The sequence below is a fragment of the Pagrus major genome, chromosome 3 (genome assembly GCF_040436345.1).
Source record: "Pagrus major chromosome 3, Pma_NU_1.0".
Classification (NCBI taxonomy): domain Eukaryota; kingdom Metazoa; phylum Chordata; class Actinopteri; order Spariformes; family Sparidae; genus Pagrus; species Pagrus major.
In genome coordinates, this window is record NC_133217.1 from 20,960,588 (window position 1) to 20,979,956 (window position 19,369).

Genomic DNA, 19,369 nt, shown 5'->3' on the forward strand with positions numbered 1-19,369 from the left:
TGTTAATAACTGAAGTGTGGTTTGTAGAGGGACAGATCCATTGAATCAGTAACAAAAACAGTCCAAATATGACATAAAGCATTAAACTGCTGCGTGGAATGCTCAGATCATTCAATAAGAATTCAGTCACACATATCTGTGAGATTTATGCCTGTGTTTTTAAAATGGTGTCATCTGTCATGTCAGAATTAGTGAGGTAAAAAAACGCACACATCATTTTTGGCGGTGCTGTTTTTTACTGACTCCTGAGTTTCCCCATGTTTTTGTGTTCTCATGGAGACCCATCAAGAAGAAATAACCTTAAGTCCTCAACGCAATTAACTTAAGTATAAGTTTATCATGTTGCATAGAGCACAGTTCAGGGGCTTCTATCACATAGTGAGATGAGTGGTTTGTCAGGTATCTTTGGTTTGAACTCAGGTTATCTGGTATCAAAGACCTGGCTCAGTGAAGACTCAAACAGAATAAGCTGAACTCACTTTGTGACACATGCTCTTTGGTAAAGTGTAAAAAGGAAGAGGCTGTGTAAATGGCAAAAACAAACAAGGAGGTGAAAATGAATTGCACTTGGGATGGCATGTTGAACCAGTCCTTTTTATACTCCTGTGAGCTTGTGTTGGTTTTAGTGTACATCACAGAGCAGATAGAAGTCGTTAATATTACATGTGCAACAGTTCAGTGAGCAGGAGCACCTGCAGTGTGAACGTAGCCTGATATTAGAGACAGTGAGGAGGTCCAAGTCTTCTCCCCATCATCTCTGTCACCTGCAGCAGTGTAAAGAGTGACCACAGCAGCAGCTGCAGGCCTGAGCGCTGGTCAAACAGTAAAACCTACGTCATCTGTCCATTTTGTTTTGTCCACACAGTCTGTTACGTGTAGACGCAGGAATTCTTGCAGTCAGCTTCAGTCTCAAAGTTGTTTGCGTTGCCCTGACAGCCTCCGTACCAGAACTGGGCACAAGCATTGGCCTCAGGGTCGTAGTACCACCTGACTACGTACTGTCGACAGGGACCAGGGTCCAGTGGCTGGCTGCACCTCTGATCTGAAAGGACAAGAAGGGTGCAGTGAGTGAATTGTTTGGCTTGGAATAGTAAATGAGTCATGTTAACTGTATTACACTGTTAATCTGCTCAGAGGTGGAAGAAGTATTCAGATCCTTTACTTGACATATTGATAGTATTAAAATAAATACTGCAATTCAAAACTACTCTAGCACAAGTAAAAGTCCTGTATAAAAAAGTAAAAGCAGTTGCGTGTGTATCTTCAGTAAAATATAATTAATGTGTCAAAAATTAAAAACACTTGTTTTTTGTTCCCATTTCAGATGGCTTCACAAATGTGTAAGTTTACCTGTGAGAGGGTCAGACAGGTTGGGAGGGGAGAGTAACGAGGGGGGGTTTGCTCCTTTAACTTTGGACTTTGCTTTGTAACCCCAGCTGCCCTTTGCTTTCCAAATTATTTATACAATACTGCACAGGTCCACTTTGATTATGTCTGTGTCCTATTTTATACCTACCTGGCTATGCATCAGCAAAACAAATTATTATCTCCACCAACGAGGTTATTTTTTTCAGTTCCATTTATTTGTCAGCAGGATTACTGAAAAACTACCAGCCCAGCCAAACCAACAGTAATGGAGTAACAGTGGTTTCATGGGAGAACCGGTAGAACTGTAACATCAGCACTGTTGTAACAAAGTTTTTCTCTCAAACTAAGGTGTGGCTATGGAAACACATACCATGCAACTAATAACATTAATGAGGTTATTATCTATATGCAAGTTAAATGTTCTACCTCTTAAACACAGTTCTTCATCCCAACTGTTGTGATAACAAATGAAAATGAAAATGATGAAATACAGTCTGATGTAAGTGACATGTATCAAAAAAGTGTAGTTTTGTAACGGTGGGCATTCTGCTTGTTTACCTGGCAGCGATGAGTCGGTGAGGGGTGGAGGAGGAGGGCTAACTGGAGTCTGTGTGCTCACTTCCTCATACAGCCAGTCAGTCAGAGTTTGAGGACCCACCACGGTGTTCAGCCCAGGGCCCTGCAGCCCCCTGCCCCCAGGAGAGGCAAACACGATGTCTGGCGTCACCAACAGTTTACTATCAACCAGGTTCTTGTTAGCTCGACCTGACTCCTGGGGCTGCGGAGTTGGGGCTGTTACTGTCTCCACTGGGAGTTCAAGCTGTGGAGTGTTGAAAGAGCTCAGATCAGACACACTTAAAGGTCAAGCTGATGATACATGACAGTTTTTCAATTTATCATTTTTAAATTCAGTCTTTTCTGTCTTCAACAGTAAATGCTGAAAATCAACTTACAGAGAAACTTAACCAGTTGATCATGGTCCCCAGAGGATGACTTGGTGACCCCCCCTTTTGATGATGATGTTTTCATGTAGCAACATTTCCCCCTGACCTGATCAGTAACAAGTATCTCAAAATATAATGTCTGGATTTGAATGACAATTGCTGTAAATATTAATGGTCCCCACAGAATGAATCCAAAGGTTTCTGGTGACACACTGACCTTTCCTGTAGCACCACCATCAAGTAAAAATTTCCTCTTGTGCAGATGAACTATCAACGGAGCATATTGATGCTCCCCAGAAAATAAACTTTAATCTTTGATTTTATTACTTTATGCTCTTGCAGTTGAAGTTCATATTCAAGTCATCAGCACTTGGGAAAAATGTTCATCCTGTTAGCTCAGAGTTAATGTTTACTCTGTTAGCTTAATCAGCTGCCGATGTTAGCTTGAGGAACACAACAAAGAGCCCAAGGTGTTGACCGGGCCTCAAAATTCCCCAGATCCCAATCCAATCAGCATCCGTGGGACTGCTAGAACAAGTCCGATCCATGGAGGTCCCACCCCCAGCATACAGGACCCAAAGGATACACTACAAACGTCCCGGTGCCAGACACAAAGGGACACCCCCAGATTGTCTTTTGACCATGCCTTGACAGGTCAGAGCTGTTTTGGCTGCACAGAGAAACCTGCACAATATTAAGTAGGTGGTTTTAATGTTGTGGCTGATCGGTTTGTACAGTATCCTATACAATGTATATCTGCATATCCTGGCCCAAATTCAAACTAACTGAAGGAATCCTTAATACAAATGTTTGTGTTATGTATTTTTGTACTGATCCTGTTTCATAAATCTCAACCATCGTGTATTTTTTATGTGAAAAAATAACAGCTACACAGTATTGTTACTTCTTAAATATTCATAGAAGCCCACTGTTTGTGGGTCAATATACCTGATGTGGGATTATCAACCCTGGTTTCATTTGCATGTGACTGGGAAGCCTCCCAGCAAGCCCAGTGTCTTTGGGACATCCCCCTGAGAGTCATGAAATGACACACACTTCGCAATATCAGCTTTCATGAAACTGTTCACCCCGTTATTATGGTTTTGTCTGGGCAGGCAGCTGGTTATTGGGTATGATTTGAGCAGCAGAGGCTGTGGTCCCCATTGGTCTTCTCAGGGCTCGACCACTCCACAAGTGGTTGAATGCCTTAAATCTCGAGTCAAAACGCGACTGCGAATAGTTTAGTGTACTTAACTTCATGTCAAACCATTCAGTGATTTTTGAGACAATTCACTTGAAACTAAAAATGTCTGTCTCATGGTGTGGCTAAAGGAAACGTCAGGGAAAAACTTCATGGTAATCCATTTAACAGCTGTTGAGATATTTCAGTGTGGACCATTGTCAATAATTATTTAATTCCAAAATGTACTAATTTTAATCATTTTTATGAAACTCATAAAGCCAATGTTGACCTGTAAGTTGAGTCCATTAGCAAGCTAGTGCCAGTGCTAACTGGTCCACCTCTGGTCCTGTAAGTCTTCCCCATCATACCAGTATTACACTGGGACTCATTATCACCAAATAAATAGTCTCCGTGTAGCTGAGTATTTAAAATGTGAGCTCAACTGTTTGTTCAAACTATGGGATGGTGTGTTGTTATATTCATCATCTGTAGACTGAGGTTAACAGTATTTGTAAGCATTAAATATTTCTATCATTCTTTCCACATGAGATAAAAGCAGCATTACTTGTATGATTTCCTCATCTGGGAACTCTTTGCTGTCCTCTGGAGTCTCTGGGAGGATTTCCGTAGGGGGAAAGACAGGCTTTGGTAGAAATGCCATTGTGTCATCCTGCTCACAAATCCGACTCAGTATTTTGCTTTCCACAGCTGTAACAAAGCAAAGAGGTAACATAATTAGATAAATTGGCATTACAGGTTGCACTCACCACATAAAATGATATATGGCTGAAGTAGTAATCGTTTTTTGAAGTAGTGTTTGGCTGGTTTTTATAATCTGCCAATGGCACTTCTGTAACTTATTGACCCACATGCTGTCACAGTGCTCACGTCCCCCTACACTGATGTCAAACAACTGAGTCAAACCACAGTGAGATAGTGAACTGGATGGTTTGTTTCTCTCTTTAAAGCTATCGGAGGATGTTTTTGCTGACCTGTCACGCAGGTTTTTGGAATACTATATATGATTGAGGCATAGGCGGAGTTTGACATTTAGGTTGGGGGGAGGCAAACACATTAATCTGTGCGTTGATATCTGGTGTCTTATCTCTGACCTCTTTACTCCCCATAGCTGGAACTGGGGAGTGATGATAATAACTTCCTTCCTACTCAGACCTTACAGGTGGATACCAGAAGTGTGGCAGCTGGCATTCAGCAACAGAGTGAGAAAAGCACCTCTGGTTTGAGTATAATGCTATGATTAAAAAAGGTTCCTTGCATATAATGTATGTTGGAGTAAGAAGAATTTTACAACGTCAGTGTAGCTTAGGGTTGGGCGGTAATATGGTAATACGGTATCCTGGGGTATTTAAAAATAGCAACGGTGTCACTTCTGTTACAGTGATGAAAAAATTCGACTGTGTATTGTGCGCATCTATAATAAATGCCTAAGAGTGTGTGTTCAGCAGCACCACTGTCTGTATGTTTGAAGATGCTACAAAAGTGATGACAGAACCTTTTGTACATAACTTTGTAAAACTTTGTAAATAGTGGAATTTGTCAAATAAAGAACCTGCCAAAAAAGACTATTTAAAAGTGTTCCTACTCATGCATCATGTGACAGCCTCTCCTCAGTGGGGGGAATTTATCCAGCTTCTCTGTATAGCCCAGAGGCCCAGCTTTAAGCTGAGGAGGCCGGTGTGTTTAAAAGGAAAGTACAGCTGTCGATCTGCCCACCACTGCCAGCAACAGAGAAACACCAGCGCACATGTAATGCTCACTACATTGTAGGCCACTTGCATATCTTTCTATAATTGATAGTAAGCTGCTGATAATTGATTATCAGTTATCATCATTTTTAATATAGCAAATATGTTTAAAATACTTTTTTCTAATATGAAACTGTTTGAACCAATGATTTGACCTATGTTTAAAGTAAAATCAGAATAGGCTACATTAGGAGTTACTTGAATGATAATCTAATCATTCAAATTACTTTTCTAACTAAATACATTTTCTGACAGCAGTATTTTGTTTTTATTTTCATATATTTGATATGCAAGTTTTTGTAATTTGTAACAAGATACTGATGTATTTGTGCCCATCTCTGTCAGTTAATACATTTGTTTGAGTTACATTTTTAATGGCGATTAATCAAATAATGATTAATCATTAATAATGAACTAATCATAATCCCTTGTTTTCATAAGGATGCCAGTTCTCCTGTTTTGTTTCACTTGTATTATTTTAGCTGCTTCGATTTCCTGTACAGTGACCATGGATACACAGACACCTATCACTGGATTACTGTTGAGGCTGAAGAAATGTCAAACTTGTATCACGATGAGGCTAGATCTGAAGTTTTGATGAGGAGCATATATTTTTTAATTGATTATAGACAGACTGGAAGCACTAGAAAGACTAAATTGCGCAGAATGGAGACATGTGAATGATGCCTGTGTGTTCAAATATCACTGTTTTAAATCTGGGAAGTGGTGCAAGTTGGATGGGAATCACCTCAATTAAAGTTTGAAGGGTTAACAACTTGTACTAGAAAACCAGTGCTGTTTTGACAAATGATTTGATAAATGGCTCTCAGAGCTGCCACTGTTGCCAATAGTCAGTAATGTAGCTGCTGTTTATCTGAATTGTAAGATGGTGTTTACAGTAAGGCTTTAGATTACAGCCTGCAATTTACAGCATAAGTACAGGAGTTACAGTGTAATCTTTTGTACTTACTGTGTACTTGTACAGTATGTACCAACACATATGTCTCTACCTGGGAACAAGATATAAAAAAGGGGGGTAACAATTCAGGATTTTACAAAGAATTTATACTGTAGTTATTTTTTAAACTACTGGGTACCTATTTGATTATTACAGGTTATTTATGTCTACTTAGCAGTAATCTGAGTTTTTGGGATTCATTTAGAATACAGGGACACTGTATTGTCATGGATACTGACATCTGACACCCAGGACGTGAATACAAATATAACACAAGACAGAACACTAGATATGAATCACAACTCTCATGTATGGTTAGCATACTCTTCTAAAAGCAAACTGTGCAGTTCATTTAGTTTGTTCTTCCATGTTTTGAGGCAAGTAAAACCAACACAAACTGTTCTCATATTGTTCTCTGTAGTTACATTTAGTTATATGGTAACTAAAGGATATGCAGGCTGTAATCTAAAGCACTCTTAGTTCTCCTCTTGTTATGTTTAGTTGCATGGTAACTCTGGGATATGCAGGCCATAATCTTATACTCTGTTACCAAAGTTATTTGAGAATGTGGTAATTTATGTTATGGTCATTCTGTAACCCACGATAATAGCATTGTAACTGGTGGTGACACTGAACAATAAGGTAGTTACAGATAATACACTAGTTACTGAGTAGTCTGTCATCACTTCCTGATTAGCTACTATTAAGTCAGTATTTAAGTCAGTCCCAGTATTTCCTGGGACTTCACAATTACTTCTTTAATTGCAAACCAGAGAAAGCAGGATTCTCAAGAAATATTTAAATCATTATATCACACCACATATACATTAATATGCACATTCAATTCATATTCTGTATCATTATTGATGCTGACACCTTGCTTTGAACCTGCCGTCTTCTGTTTCCAGAGCAGCTGAAGGTCGGCTAGGCTACCACCCTAGATTGGCCGGGCTGCCACTGATTTGCCATCCGTCTGCTCCTGCCCCTCCTCCAGGTGTCTGTGCTTTCTACTCCCCAGCACAAAAGCTGTCCAACTTTTTTCTTTTTGTATCAAAATATAACCTATGTATAACAAAATATGCTAATGTTATAAATAAAATATGTGCACATCAGAAGAATACTTGCCCTTATTTGAAATCAGTAGTTACAGTAAAATCAAAAACTAAAATAATCAGTAAGTAAAATGTTTAATGTATTCACTACATATCTCACCCCGTTTGTGTGTCACCACATGTAAATATAACCATTTCTTAGTGACAACAAGCTCCAACACCCAGCCTGCTGCAGCTGGCCTGTCCGCTCCATCTAACGAGCCCTGATACACTCTGACAGTGAAGAGCAGCTCCAGAGGATGAGTGACCCGATAAGAGCAGCAGAAGACGGGGGAGAGCCCGAAGAGGTCGGTGTGTTTGATCCATAACATGGCTCAGAAGGAACGGATGAAAAAAAGTATTGCAAGTTACTAGGAGTAGTCCTAAAAAAATTATTGCATGAGCCTTAGGGGGCTCTGTAATTGTCATGTTATTAGGCTTCTTGTTCAATGCAAGCCTTCCATAAAAGTACATACGCATACAATTTAACTTAAAACACCATTAAGGGTAGCAGGGCTCTCTCCTAGTCACCTGCAATGAGTCATTAAATATGCAAATGAGCTATGCAAATGTGAATTAGATAAAACACACATGCATGAGCTGCGTAGCTGCAAACTCGGACAGCCGTTTTGCAGGTGAGATGGTTTATGATGCTCTCTTTCTATTGGTAATCTTTTTTTTTTTTTTAAGGAATTGAATCTGTTTTAAACTGCATGGAAATGTAACTATAGATCATTGCTAACGTGTGGTTCTGGTCTCACTGCAGGTGAATAGGAGAGAGCTCTGCTTCCCCTAATGGTGTGTTATGGCGTTAAATTGTATTCTTGTGTACTTATGGAAGGACTGCATTGAATAAGAAGCCTTATTACATGAAAATAGCTCCTTATTTATTTTTATTTTTCTTCTAAAGAGATGGTTATATTTACATGCCAACAGAGGGTGAGACATGTAGTGAATATATAGGTTTTACTCACTGATTATTTTAGTTTTGACTTTTACTGTAACTACTAATTTCAATTACATATACATAACCACTGTAAAGGCTTACATTCTTTAGATGTGCACATATTTTATTTATAACAGTAGCCTATTTTCTTATACACAGGCTATATTTTGATCTCCAGAGAGCACAGACCCTGGAGGAGGAGGAGGAGGAGGAGGAGGAAGAGCAGGTGGACAATCCAAATCAGTGGCAGCAGGACAGTCGATCCAGTGTGGAAGCAGAGCCGAACATCAGGGATGCTGGAAAAAGAAGACAGCAGGTTCAAAGCTCTGTCTATGGAAGCGGACAATTATTTTTAAGGCGTCAAAATCACTAGCAGGGGGTTGCAAAGCACAGAGGAAGCATCCCCTCAACACAGAAGATAACGGAATGAAGTTACCCTTTTGTGGACCACGTCAAGTGACGATGTAAGTACATTAGGCAAGCGAGAAGATGTACATATTGGCTAATAGTTGCTTCAGTAACTTGCAGAGTTGGGAACGAGAGGCTGGCACCGGCAGGCGGAGAGTAATGGCACGTCGAATGTGTGAGTGTGTTTGTGTTTGTTCTGACTTGTGCCACTTTTGGGAACAGGCACCAGAGTCAAGACGGCATTTGCATGAAAATAGTGGCCCAAGTCTGCAAATAAAGTTTTGACACTAGTGTTTGTCTCCAAAAGTGGGTGTAACTCAGAACACACACAACCCTGCTTGCTGTGTCTGTTAATAAATGAGATGGTCTAACCGTTTCAAAGGGAGGGGGGTCACATGCACTAACATGCACATGACCGGCCATCTAAAACAAAAAAACAGAGAAGCTCAATAACAACACACAGAGAGGGAGTGTGGCGTCACTCTGCTGAGGGCATCCTTACTCCACTATATCTTTACAGAGCAAATAGTTGTTTCCTGACATCTAATGAGGCTGAATGTTGTATATTGGACTTTTAATGTATATGTGGTGCGAATATAATTTTTTTAATATTTTCTGAAAATCTTTCTGACTGGTTTGTTATTAAAGAAGTAATTGTGAACTCCCAGGAAATACTCAGTAGCTAATCATTAAGTAATGAAATACTACTCAGTAACTACTGCACCTTGTTAAGTGTTACCTCCGGTTCCTATTCTATTATTGCAGTGTACAGAATGACCATAACATAAATTACCACATTCTTAAATAACTTTGGTAACATAGTTTTAGATTATAGCCCGCATATCCTTTAGTTACCATATTACTAAATGTAACAAGGGGGGGCTGACTTGCTCTTACTCTGTAACTACAGAGAACAATATGAGAACAGTTTGTGTTGATTTTACTTGCCTCAAAACATGGAAGAACAAACTAAACGAACTGCACAGTTTGCTTTTAGAAGAGTATGCTAACCATACATGAGAGTTGTGATTCATATCTAGTGTTCTGTCTTGTGTTATATTTGTATTCACATCCTGGGATGAACAGGGGCCGTGCACAGAGCTGAAACACGTAAGTATGCACTTTGAGGAGCTGTAAAAGTATAGTATATCGATCTATGGAAAAACTGATATTTCTTAAGGGACAAATATGAAATTGAAAAAGGACTTTAGTATAGCCAACATCTTTACTGCCTCCAAATTCATCCTGCATCTTAAACAGAAAAAAGAATTACTGAGAATAACGTTATTAGCCAAGTAAAGTTACCTTCACCTCACCTATCTCTCCTCTGCCCTGCTCCATGTTTATGAGGGGCCCTGACAGACAGAGAGGGAGCAGCTGCTCCAGAGTAAACGACAGAAAACATAGTAAAGACTCTCAAATGGAGCTGAGATTTAACGAGTGCAAATAAACTAGATAAATAACAAATAAAATATATTTTTTCCCTTCAGGAGGATTGGGAAAATAATGAAAATGAAAAAAAATCATTATAACTTTTTAGGGGTGTCAAGATGAAATTTAGGTGTGCTTGAGCACCCCTAAAAAGGTTCTAAAATCGCTTGTGCTAAAGACCCTGACAGTATCCATGACAATACAGTGTCCCCTGAACAAACATCCCAAACATACAGATTACTGCTCAGTAGACATAAATAACCTGTAATAATCAAATAGGTACCCAGTTGTTAAAACATAACTACAGTATAAATTCTTTTCAAAATACAAAATTGTTACCCCCTTATTTTCACATCTTGTTCCCAGGTACCTCTATATATGTTTTGGTATGTATTGTACTGGTACACTGTTAGAACAAAAGATTTGACCGTTACTCTGAAGTACTTATGCTGTAAATTGCAGGCTGTAATGTAAAGTGTTACCATGTTCACTTACTGGGAAGTGCCCTGAAGTCATCTATGAGGTAGACGTGCTCTTCATCAGGATCAGAGGCAATTACATTCATCTCTGCCCGGAACGCTTCATACAGAGGGTCAGTCCTGTTCACGACTCCTATAGCAAACATCTCAATCCCTTCTTCGTGGGCCTCTGTTGCTGTTTGTTCAAATTGCATGACGTCACGTGAGTCGGCTTGTCCATCCGTTAAAACCACAGCTACCTTCCTCACACCGGGCCGGGAGGCCTGGAACAGCTGGTTGGCTCGATGGATGGCGCTGCCTGTGAAGGTGCCTTCGCCCAGGTAAGGCATCTTTCTGATGACAGCCTTAATATCATCCTGGCTTGACTGCTGCTGCAGACTGACCACAACCATGTCCACATGGCTGTAGAGGACCACGCCAATACGACTGGCTTCTCGGCTCACCGACACCCGGTCGATAAGAGCATTAACAAAGTCCTTCACCAGCTCAAAGTTTTCTGGTCCAACACTCTCAGAGCTGTCTATGACAAACACTAGCTCCAGAGGGCTCTCTCTGCACTTGAGACCACAGCCTAGGAAAGAAATGTAAATCATAACAGTAAAAAAAACTGCAGGGGTGGATACAAAAACATGAACAATTGTAAAACAAAGCCACAAGTACTAAAAATAATAAAGCAATAAAATAATAATACTACATCACTTCAAAACTTCAGTTAAGAGTACTACTAAAATTGTTTTGTCTTCTCTATAAGCTCTATGGCATTTTTAGCATTTTCAGTTGAACTGCATTATTATGAGAGGAGCATCAAATATTCTGTCAACTTAATTTACATTTAGACATTAGATAGACATTAGCTCCCATTGAACTACTGCAAAACATGAGAAAAATACAAATTTACCACAGATTTCCCTTATTATCCTGATGACTTCTTCTCTCTGCAAACAGAAGAAAAGTAGAAAAAAAATTGCATCTTAAATTGTAATGTCAAGATATAAAGCTCAGTGTCATTTTTGCTAGTACTTTACTCACCGTCAGCCCTGGCTCCCCCTTTTCTCCATCTCTCCCCTATAAAATAAAATTCAGATTGGGAAATAGTATAATAAAACAGTGTTGGGCTCATCTCCATGGGGCAAGTACATGGTGACCTTATGCAAGGGATGCTCTGTTCAATTTGGTGCTAACTGGTATCAGCAGTGTCTGCTGCTCAATATAAACTTCTTAATCTATTTTCTGAAAATCTGTGAATCAGAAAAACTGGTAAGCGAATTTAGCACTGCAGTTTCTACTGAATGCCGGGGGGAAATGTTTATACTATGAGCTAGCATAGCTAATAAAGACCTGCAAGGGCTGAGTTTATCCAGTGTCTCAGAAATGCTCCTATAGTTAAACGCTGAAAGTTAAACTAGGACAGAAAATACTCCTACCTCAGAGTAGGACTTGAGTGCTATTGGTCAAGTTTTAAATTCTGTTCAAATTTGGGACAATTTTAACAAGATTTCCAGAAAATTGGAAAAGAAAATGCATATTAATTCATGCTTCCATCTACAACCACGTGAATATTATAGAATTAGTTAATCGAAATAAACAGTGGTGCTAATCATACAGTCGGGTGCCTTTAAACCATAGCAGAACAAGTGGGAACAACAAGAGCCTCCTGTAAAATCTCAAACGACTGAAAAAAAAAACATGACACATGAGGTTTGTGTTTGGTTTATAGATTAATTTAAACGCACAATTTGTTCTTATTTTTAGGATCCCTCTAACAGAATTGCAGAATGGTGTGTGGGGAAGGCCAACCAGCCAACACTGAAGTAGGGTATAGAGCCAGACATTCTGAAGAAATAAACACCTGGAGTCACTTTGGATTCTGCTCTGATCCGGAACCGTTTACTGACATTTACTTTTTAACATTTGGGATTAAAAAGTAGATTTATCTTCAGTCACTTTTATCAAACTGATTGTGGCAGTGATCAGCAATGGTGATCTATTGTTGGGTGTTAATGTACTGTAATGTTGAGTGCTGACTGGAGCTGGAGAGGAATTGTACATTACTTCATGAACATAACGTAACATTACAGAGAGGAGAGGGGGAAAAGTAAAGAGTCTCTGGTGAGTGCTGAGTTGACTGATTGACTAGAGTTCAAACAAACAGACTTACACACCCTCGGTGCATGCCGCTGCTTCTAGATTAGGGCCAATGGACAGTAAAGAAATCTGGCCGTTTGGGCGAATATAAACTTGAGTGAGCTCAGACAAAGTCAGCTCAGACAAGCTTGCTGTGGGTTCAGTCCAACCAGATCGTGGCTCATTTGTAAACAACCTCTCTGAGCCAATTAAGAACTTAATAGAAACTTTGTCCCAAAACAAATTATAGCTGAAAAACAGATCATGAAAGATGTGAAAAACCATGAAGCATTTTAAATTTTCTCAAGAGACATGCTATGTTACCATCGGCCCAGTAGATCCAGGTTCACCATAGTCTCCCTTGTCTCCTTTCCTCCCTCGGTCTCCAGGAATGCCTCTATCACCCTGTGTGTGTGAAAGCACTTTTATTACAGCACTGGTAATCAGAGGCAATGTTTCACAAGTCATGTAAGTACCAGCTAATGAAGTTGCTTTATTGTCTTTACCTTTTCCCCTGGAAGGCCATCCCCTGGTGCCCCCCGAGGACCCATTGGCCCCTGAAACCCGGGCTCTCCCTAAGAATAAATATTGATGAATTGGTAAGCATTACAAGGGTGTCATCAACATATAGACTTATAATAAGTCCTTCCCATGGAAAGGGAAGGGAATTCCCACACTATAGTTTGATAAAAATAATAATAAGAAGAATAAGAATAATAAACTTTATTATACAGCACCTTTAAAAGCAGTTTACAAAGTGCTTTGACAATTAAGCAAGAGCAGGAAACTCAGGAAGACAATATTACAGAATAAACACAGACTAGTCAAACACAAGGACACCTAGTCTAAGGTGAGTTAAAACAAGAAGGCAAAACAGAAAATGTAAGAACACAAAAAGTCAATATGATCAACTACAAGTAAAAGGAATAAAAGCGATAAAACAGGCAAAATCACAGAAATAGAAATAGAGAGGGAAACGTAAATCGAAAATAGAAAAGAATAAAATCAATAAAGAACGATAAGGGGACAACATCACATTACAAATAAAAGCAGTAAAGGACGGTAAGAAAAAAGACTGCATTTATAAATAGACTGAGAGCAGTAAAAGGAATAAAAAGATACAAAGATGAAAATTCAGTTAAAAAAGGGTGACTTCACAAAAAGCAAGTCCATAAAAGTGAAGAAATTCTGCAATTATCTCCTCAGGTAAGTTGGTCCAAAGCTGAGGGGCCCTGACGGCAAAGGCACGGTCACCTTTTGTTTTGAGTCTCAACTTTGGAACGACCGGAAGGGCCCTATCCAAGGATCTAAGGCTGCGAGTAGGCTCATATTTCATTTCTACTATGTAACTTGGGGCAAGACCCAGACAAGCTTTAAAAGTAATCAGCAAAATCTTGCTGGAAGTGCCATCCAGCATTTAATATCATTGAGACAGTTAAAAACAGCAGCTAGGCTTTTTGAGTCACCAGGTCTCAGTGGAAAGTATGTCTGTACACCATAATTTAAACCATTATTTGAGTTGTAGATGAGTTGTGATTACCTATGGTGACTGCATGGGATCTCTATAAAAGGTAAGAATAAAACCAACTAAGTGCAGCACATTTGAAGCCCACCCAGGTTTTAAGACGGTTAATTAAAATGGCATGATCTACTGAATCAAAAGCAGCACCTAGATTTAAAAGAATTAAAATAGCACTCTCTCCTCTGTCAGCTGCTATAAAATTTGGTGGGGATTGTGTCAAGATAAAATAATTGAAGATGTGCCTACTGGTGTATAAAACATGGCCAGGGGGTCAAATTTGTTGTCTTATGTCCTTAACCTAATTCATAAAATGACCAGGGAAGGGGGCAGCGACAGAGTCTAAAACTGTTAATAAAATTTCGGGGTTAGAATGGTTTGATAAAATTAAGTTAGAATAAAAGGCTGTTGATAATTCTTTATGGCATCTTTCCAGATCTCATAAAATATGTTTAAACTTAAGTCTGTTTTTAATTCTTCTGCGGATTCACTAAGCCAAGGCTGTGGCGTTTTAAATGACCTTTTGACCCTAGTCAAGGGTGGTCTGACAGGTGTGATTAAAAAGGGAGACCAACTCGTCTATGTTAAGATTTGAATTAAAAGCAATTAAAGATGCCATAAAAAAATAATAATAAATAAAATAAAACCAGTCTGTGATCAGACACACAGATATCCTTAGTATCAAGGTTAAAAGGACAGAAATGTTAAAAGAATCTATAATATCCATAAAATCTGTGCCAAGAGACTTAGAAGGGCAGCAGGTATCTTAAAACGTAATATTAAAAAAAAAAACTCTGTATGGATGTGGCGATCTGTAGATTATTAAAATTAGAACTGGGAATCTAGAGTGTGTCATAAAACCAAGATATTCAAAAGATGTAAAATGAATGTATGTAATGGAGGTGCATTTAAAATCTTTCTTGTAAATGACCCTAACCCTAACCCACGGTCAGTGCCAAACAACATGATACAGTTGAAATAAATGTGTGACTCCATTGTCTTGACTTACACATTATCAGCCTTGTCAAGTATTTTTAATTTCCTACCTTTGGTCCCTGGATGCCCTCTCCTGGAGGCCCTAGCAAGCCTGGTTGACCTGGTTGCCCTGTGGAGCCCTGGAAATACAATAAAAATGTCAAGATAAACTGCTTATAAATTATGATATGCAAAGCAAATGGTTTATAATAACAATAAAAAAATATTTAACTCCCTTTGTACTGTATATTCAAACACTGACCTTTGGTCCATAAAGTCCAATTCCAGGAGGACCTGATGGCCCCGGCACGCCTGGTAAGCCTCTGTCACCCTGACACACAAAATAGACAAAACAAACTCAAACTAGAATACTTTCCACTATTTATGCATCTTATTCAGCCCACTATTTTTTATTGTTTGTTGCATTTCAACTTTGGTCCCTGAACTTCCAGTCTGTATCACAGACAGTACTGAACACAACTCAGCAGTCTCTGTTTTACTCAGTTTACATGACCTGCTACACATTTCATACCCATATGCACATTTATTAGGGGGTCATATGATTTTTGCATATCCAGCAGTCAAAACATACACAACATCCTAATGAGCCTCAGCCTCACTTTATGAATTTACACAGTAACACTTGTGCCTCACCTTAGCTCCAGGTAGTCCTTTCCCTTCTGGTCCCATTTCTCCTTGCACCCCCGGTAAGCCAGGGAGTCCCTAATTATGATGAAAAACATGTTCGTTTATAAACCTGTTTTTTTTTACCCATTGAATATGACGATAACTGTAGCCCTCAATTTTGATGACTGTATCCTCTCACCTGTGGTCCTGGGAATCCATCTCCCTTCTTTCCTGGTGGCCCCACAGGCCCAAGATTTCCTTTGTTACCCTGAAGTAGGAGCAGATGAACAGTCAAAATATGGAGAGGGGGACAGACAGAAATATAATGCTGTTTTATCTATATATTAGCATAAACAAGACGAGGGGGACATGTCCCCACTGGATTCTTTGATAAGCTGGTGAACAAGTAGTTTTTGGGTGAGACCAAGGTCACGGACCCACATAGTGGACACTAAAAGTTTTTCAAGGAACAAGGTTCACTTGAGTATCATTCTATAACACAGGGTTGTCCAACAAAGTGCTATGTGACCTGAGGAAAAGCCTGAGGAAAGAAGTTGCTCTGCAGTCTGGTGACACAGCAGAGGATACTTATGTATCGCTTGTCAGATGGTAGTGCATGCTGAGGAGTCAAAAGCCGTTTTACCACCACAGAGAGTACTCTTAAATGTAGGCGGGGTTGTTACCATGACTTTGGAGGAAACTCCCTTTAATTTTTCCAGCAGTTGGGAAACAACATACAAGACTTCTCTTGGTCTTGAGAAGCTACAGCATTCATTAACTGACACACTGCAGCCAATACTGCACATTTACCTGTGTCTGACAATTTACTGCTAACCTTTTTCTCTTCTCTGCTCACAGACAGCAGACTGTCCGACAGCAGCTGAAAGTCTGAACCAAACAGATGACGTAAGATGTAACACAGTGTGCTGCAGGCACATCTGCCATAGTGTGTAGGAATACGGTAGTTGTTCAGATGAATGAATGTAGTGCCAAAGGAAAGGGCTGTCTGACGGCAGCTTAAGCGCCAAAAATGTTTAAAATATAGTGTACACTTAAACGGATATATATATATTTTTAGGAGTGCCTTCCTTTAGGTGGCTGAAATACGTCTTGCTGCTGGTACTGTTTACAGCACTACAATGCTCTGCTTCCCTGTCGGTGCTACGCGCTGCTTCTCCACACAGGGAGAGCTGATGGTCAGTTACTTCAGGTGATACACTGACTAGGGATAAGTACCTCATACAACCCCACATCAAAAGACCTAACTATCCCTTTACTATCCTACACTCAGTCAGTCAGTCAGTCACTCACTCACTCACTCAATTCTGCGGCTATAGTTCTAGCTCTCCACTTTGCTCCGGTACAGCCAAAAATAAACTTACCTGCAGGTGGGTACATTATCATACAGTTTGCTCAAAATCATGATTACTTTGTCTTGAGAACTGAGCGCTGACAAAGATGTCAAGAAAACATGTGCGATCAGCTCACTGTTTGTAGGGGGATTAAATGTATCTGTTTATGTTACCTTTGGTCCAATGATTCCTACCCCAGGTTCTCCAACAAGTCCAGTCGGTCCTACAGGGCCGGGATCTCCCTTTTAAGTGAAATACAACACTGTTATTCATATATTTTATAATACTGTAATACTGTTATTTCACGAGATACTGACTGACACATAATGTAAGACGTCATTTATTTATTTATACATCCCCCACCAAATAGTGTTTTGTGTTATATGTAAGACGACTCCAAACATAGTTATGTTAGTTATAGTTATTTGTTTCGTAGACTACAAAACCCGACTCCATTAGCATGTGGTTGAGTAGATAATGGCTGAAATTTCATTTTTGGGTGAACTGTTCCTTTAATGCTTTACACTACGTTAATTCTTAACTGACACAATTTAACTAAATGGCTACTTTAACTGACTCTAACCAGAGAAGATGCATATACAGAGCTCTCATGTAAAGCGGTGTGCAGCAGTGGTGGAAAGTCCATTTACTCAACAACTGTACTGAAGTACAATTTTTTTTAACTATATACAATCAAAGAAAACTGAGTTTTAAGCTTATTTTATTTGTGCCATCACTCGTATCTTTGCTGATGACCTATTTTCTCTATTTCATTCCTGAAATTTCAAATTCATGTTTAACTATTTCTAAATAATTGTTGAATGCAGGGTGTCAGTCACAGTGTCTTTGAGGATGAGTGTGTGTGTTACTGATTTATTGGGTGTCATCACCTTTTGTCCTGGTAAACCATGTCCAGCAGGTCCAGGCAGGCCCATCATTCCTAGACTGCCAGGCTCTCCCTGATCAACAGAGTCAGTAAAATGGAAGATAATAAGCTGCCAGCAAACAAATGCTTTTGTCAAGACCACACAAGCAGAGCTAACGTTTCTCAACGTATGAGTTCCTTTGTCTCATAGGCTTCAATAAGGCTCCCACCAGTACAGATTCTGAAGCATAGTATTCCATAAAAGCTGCTAATAGGTGATTTGCTAGTGTTCATTATTAAACTCTGATAATTTCAATGCAAGTATTTAAAAGAAAACATTACTAAAAGGGAAGATTTCTCTGATTTATTGTGAAGTAAACACAATTACTATTACTGGTATTGATATGCATTACCACAGATTTCCTTTTGCGAGCTGATACCAAGTAAAACCAAGGTTGGTATCACCAATACCAATCCACTACCGGCACATTGTACAAAAGTTAAATAAAGTTTTGAGTAGTTTTGAAAATGCAGTTAACTCACGTTGTTTGAACATCAACACACAAATGAAGCCTAGACCGTGGGAAAGTGATTCACGTCTGGATAGATAGATAGATAGATAGATAGATAGATAGATAGATAGATAGATAGATAGTTGTCTAGATAGATAGATAGATAGATAGATAGATAGATAGATAGATAGATAGTTGTCTAGATAGATAGATAACTATCTATCTAGACAGACGTGAATCACTTTCCCACGGTCAGTGATAAACGTCACCTACAGCCACTTCCAAGTTTGTCTCACCCTAGCAACTGTTCTCAGACTGTCCTGCGTAACCTCTTCATATTCTGTATTGTGATTAATCCTCTGATCCTTAAAAAGGTTTGGGGTGTTGCCACAGTACCTTACGATCCTCACACACGCATAATATACAGCACTGTTGCTGCTCTGAGAACTCTGTGCACCAGTCAAGCTGCTGTGCCCGCGCTGTGACTTTGAATAAAAGCCAGAACATTTTTTGCAGAATATTATGATGTCACAGTGCATTTACCCTCTGAACCCTTTTGGATATCAAATGTCATAACTTCATAGTTTCTTCCCATTAGACATTTATATGTCAATTATTATGACCGAGTTATGACCAAAAATGTGTTTTGTGAGGTGACAGTGACCTTGACCTCTGACCTTTGGCCATTAAAATCAGTTCATCCTAGGGTGACCAGATCCAGATAAGCCAAATGTGGGACAAAGGGTATGTTTGTGTGGGACAATGTGGGACACGTCACCAATGTATGGACGTAGTCTAAAATTTTGATATATTGTCTATCT

The 19,369-nt window shown here is 39.4% G+C and overlaps 1 protein-coding gene across 1 annotated transcript in view; it reads right to left on the minus strand.

The window, feature by feature from the left end:
- Window positions 1-347: 347 nt before the first annotated feature.
- Window positions 348-19,369, minus strand: part of col28a1a (collagen, type XXVIII, alpha 1a) — a 41,656-nt gene continuing 22,634 nt past the window's right edge. Inside the window, exons 22-35 of the mRNA XM_073462856.1 lie at window positions 18,062-18,130; window positions 17,345-17,413; window positions 16,019-16,087; window positions 15,847-15,915; window positions 15,455-15,523; window positions 15,264-15,332; window positions 13,205-13,273; window positions 13,023-13,103; window positions 11,604-11,639; window positions 11,473-11,509; window positions 10,591-11,145; window positions 4,061-4,203; window positions 1,927-2,188; window positions 348-1,042 (exon numbers count right to left, since the gene is read on the minus strand). Of these exons, the coding sequence (XP_073318957.1) occupies window positions 870-1,042; window positions 1,927-2,188; window positions 4,061-4,203; window positions 10,591-11,145; window positions 11,473-11,509; window positions 11,604-11,639; window positions 13,023-13,103; window positions 13,205-13,273; window positions 15,264-15,332; window positions 15,455-15,523; window positions 15,847-15,915; window positions 16,019-16,087; window positions 17,345-17,413; window positions 18,062-18,130 (1,770 nt within the window). The 3' untranslated portion in view covers window positions 348-869. The remainder of the gene's footprint in view (window positions 1,043-1,926; window positions 2,189-4,060; window positions 4,204-10,590; window positions 11,146-11,472; window positions 11,510-11,603; window positions 11,640-13,022; window positions 13,104-13,204; window positions 13,274-15,263; window positions 15,333-15,454; window positions 15,524-15,846; window positions 15,916-16,018; window positions 16,088-17,344; window positions 17,414-18,061; window positions 18,131-19,369) is intronic.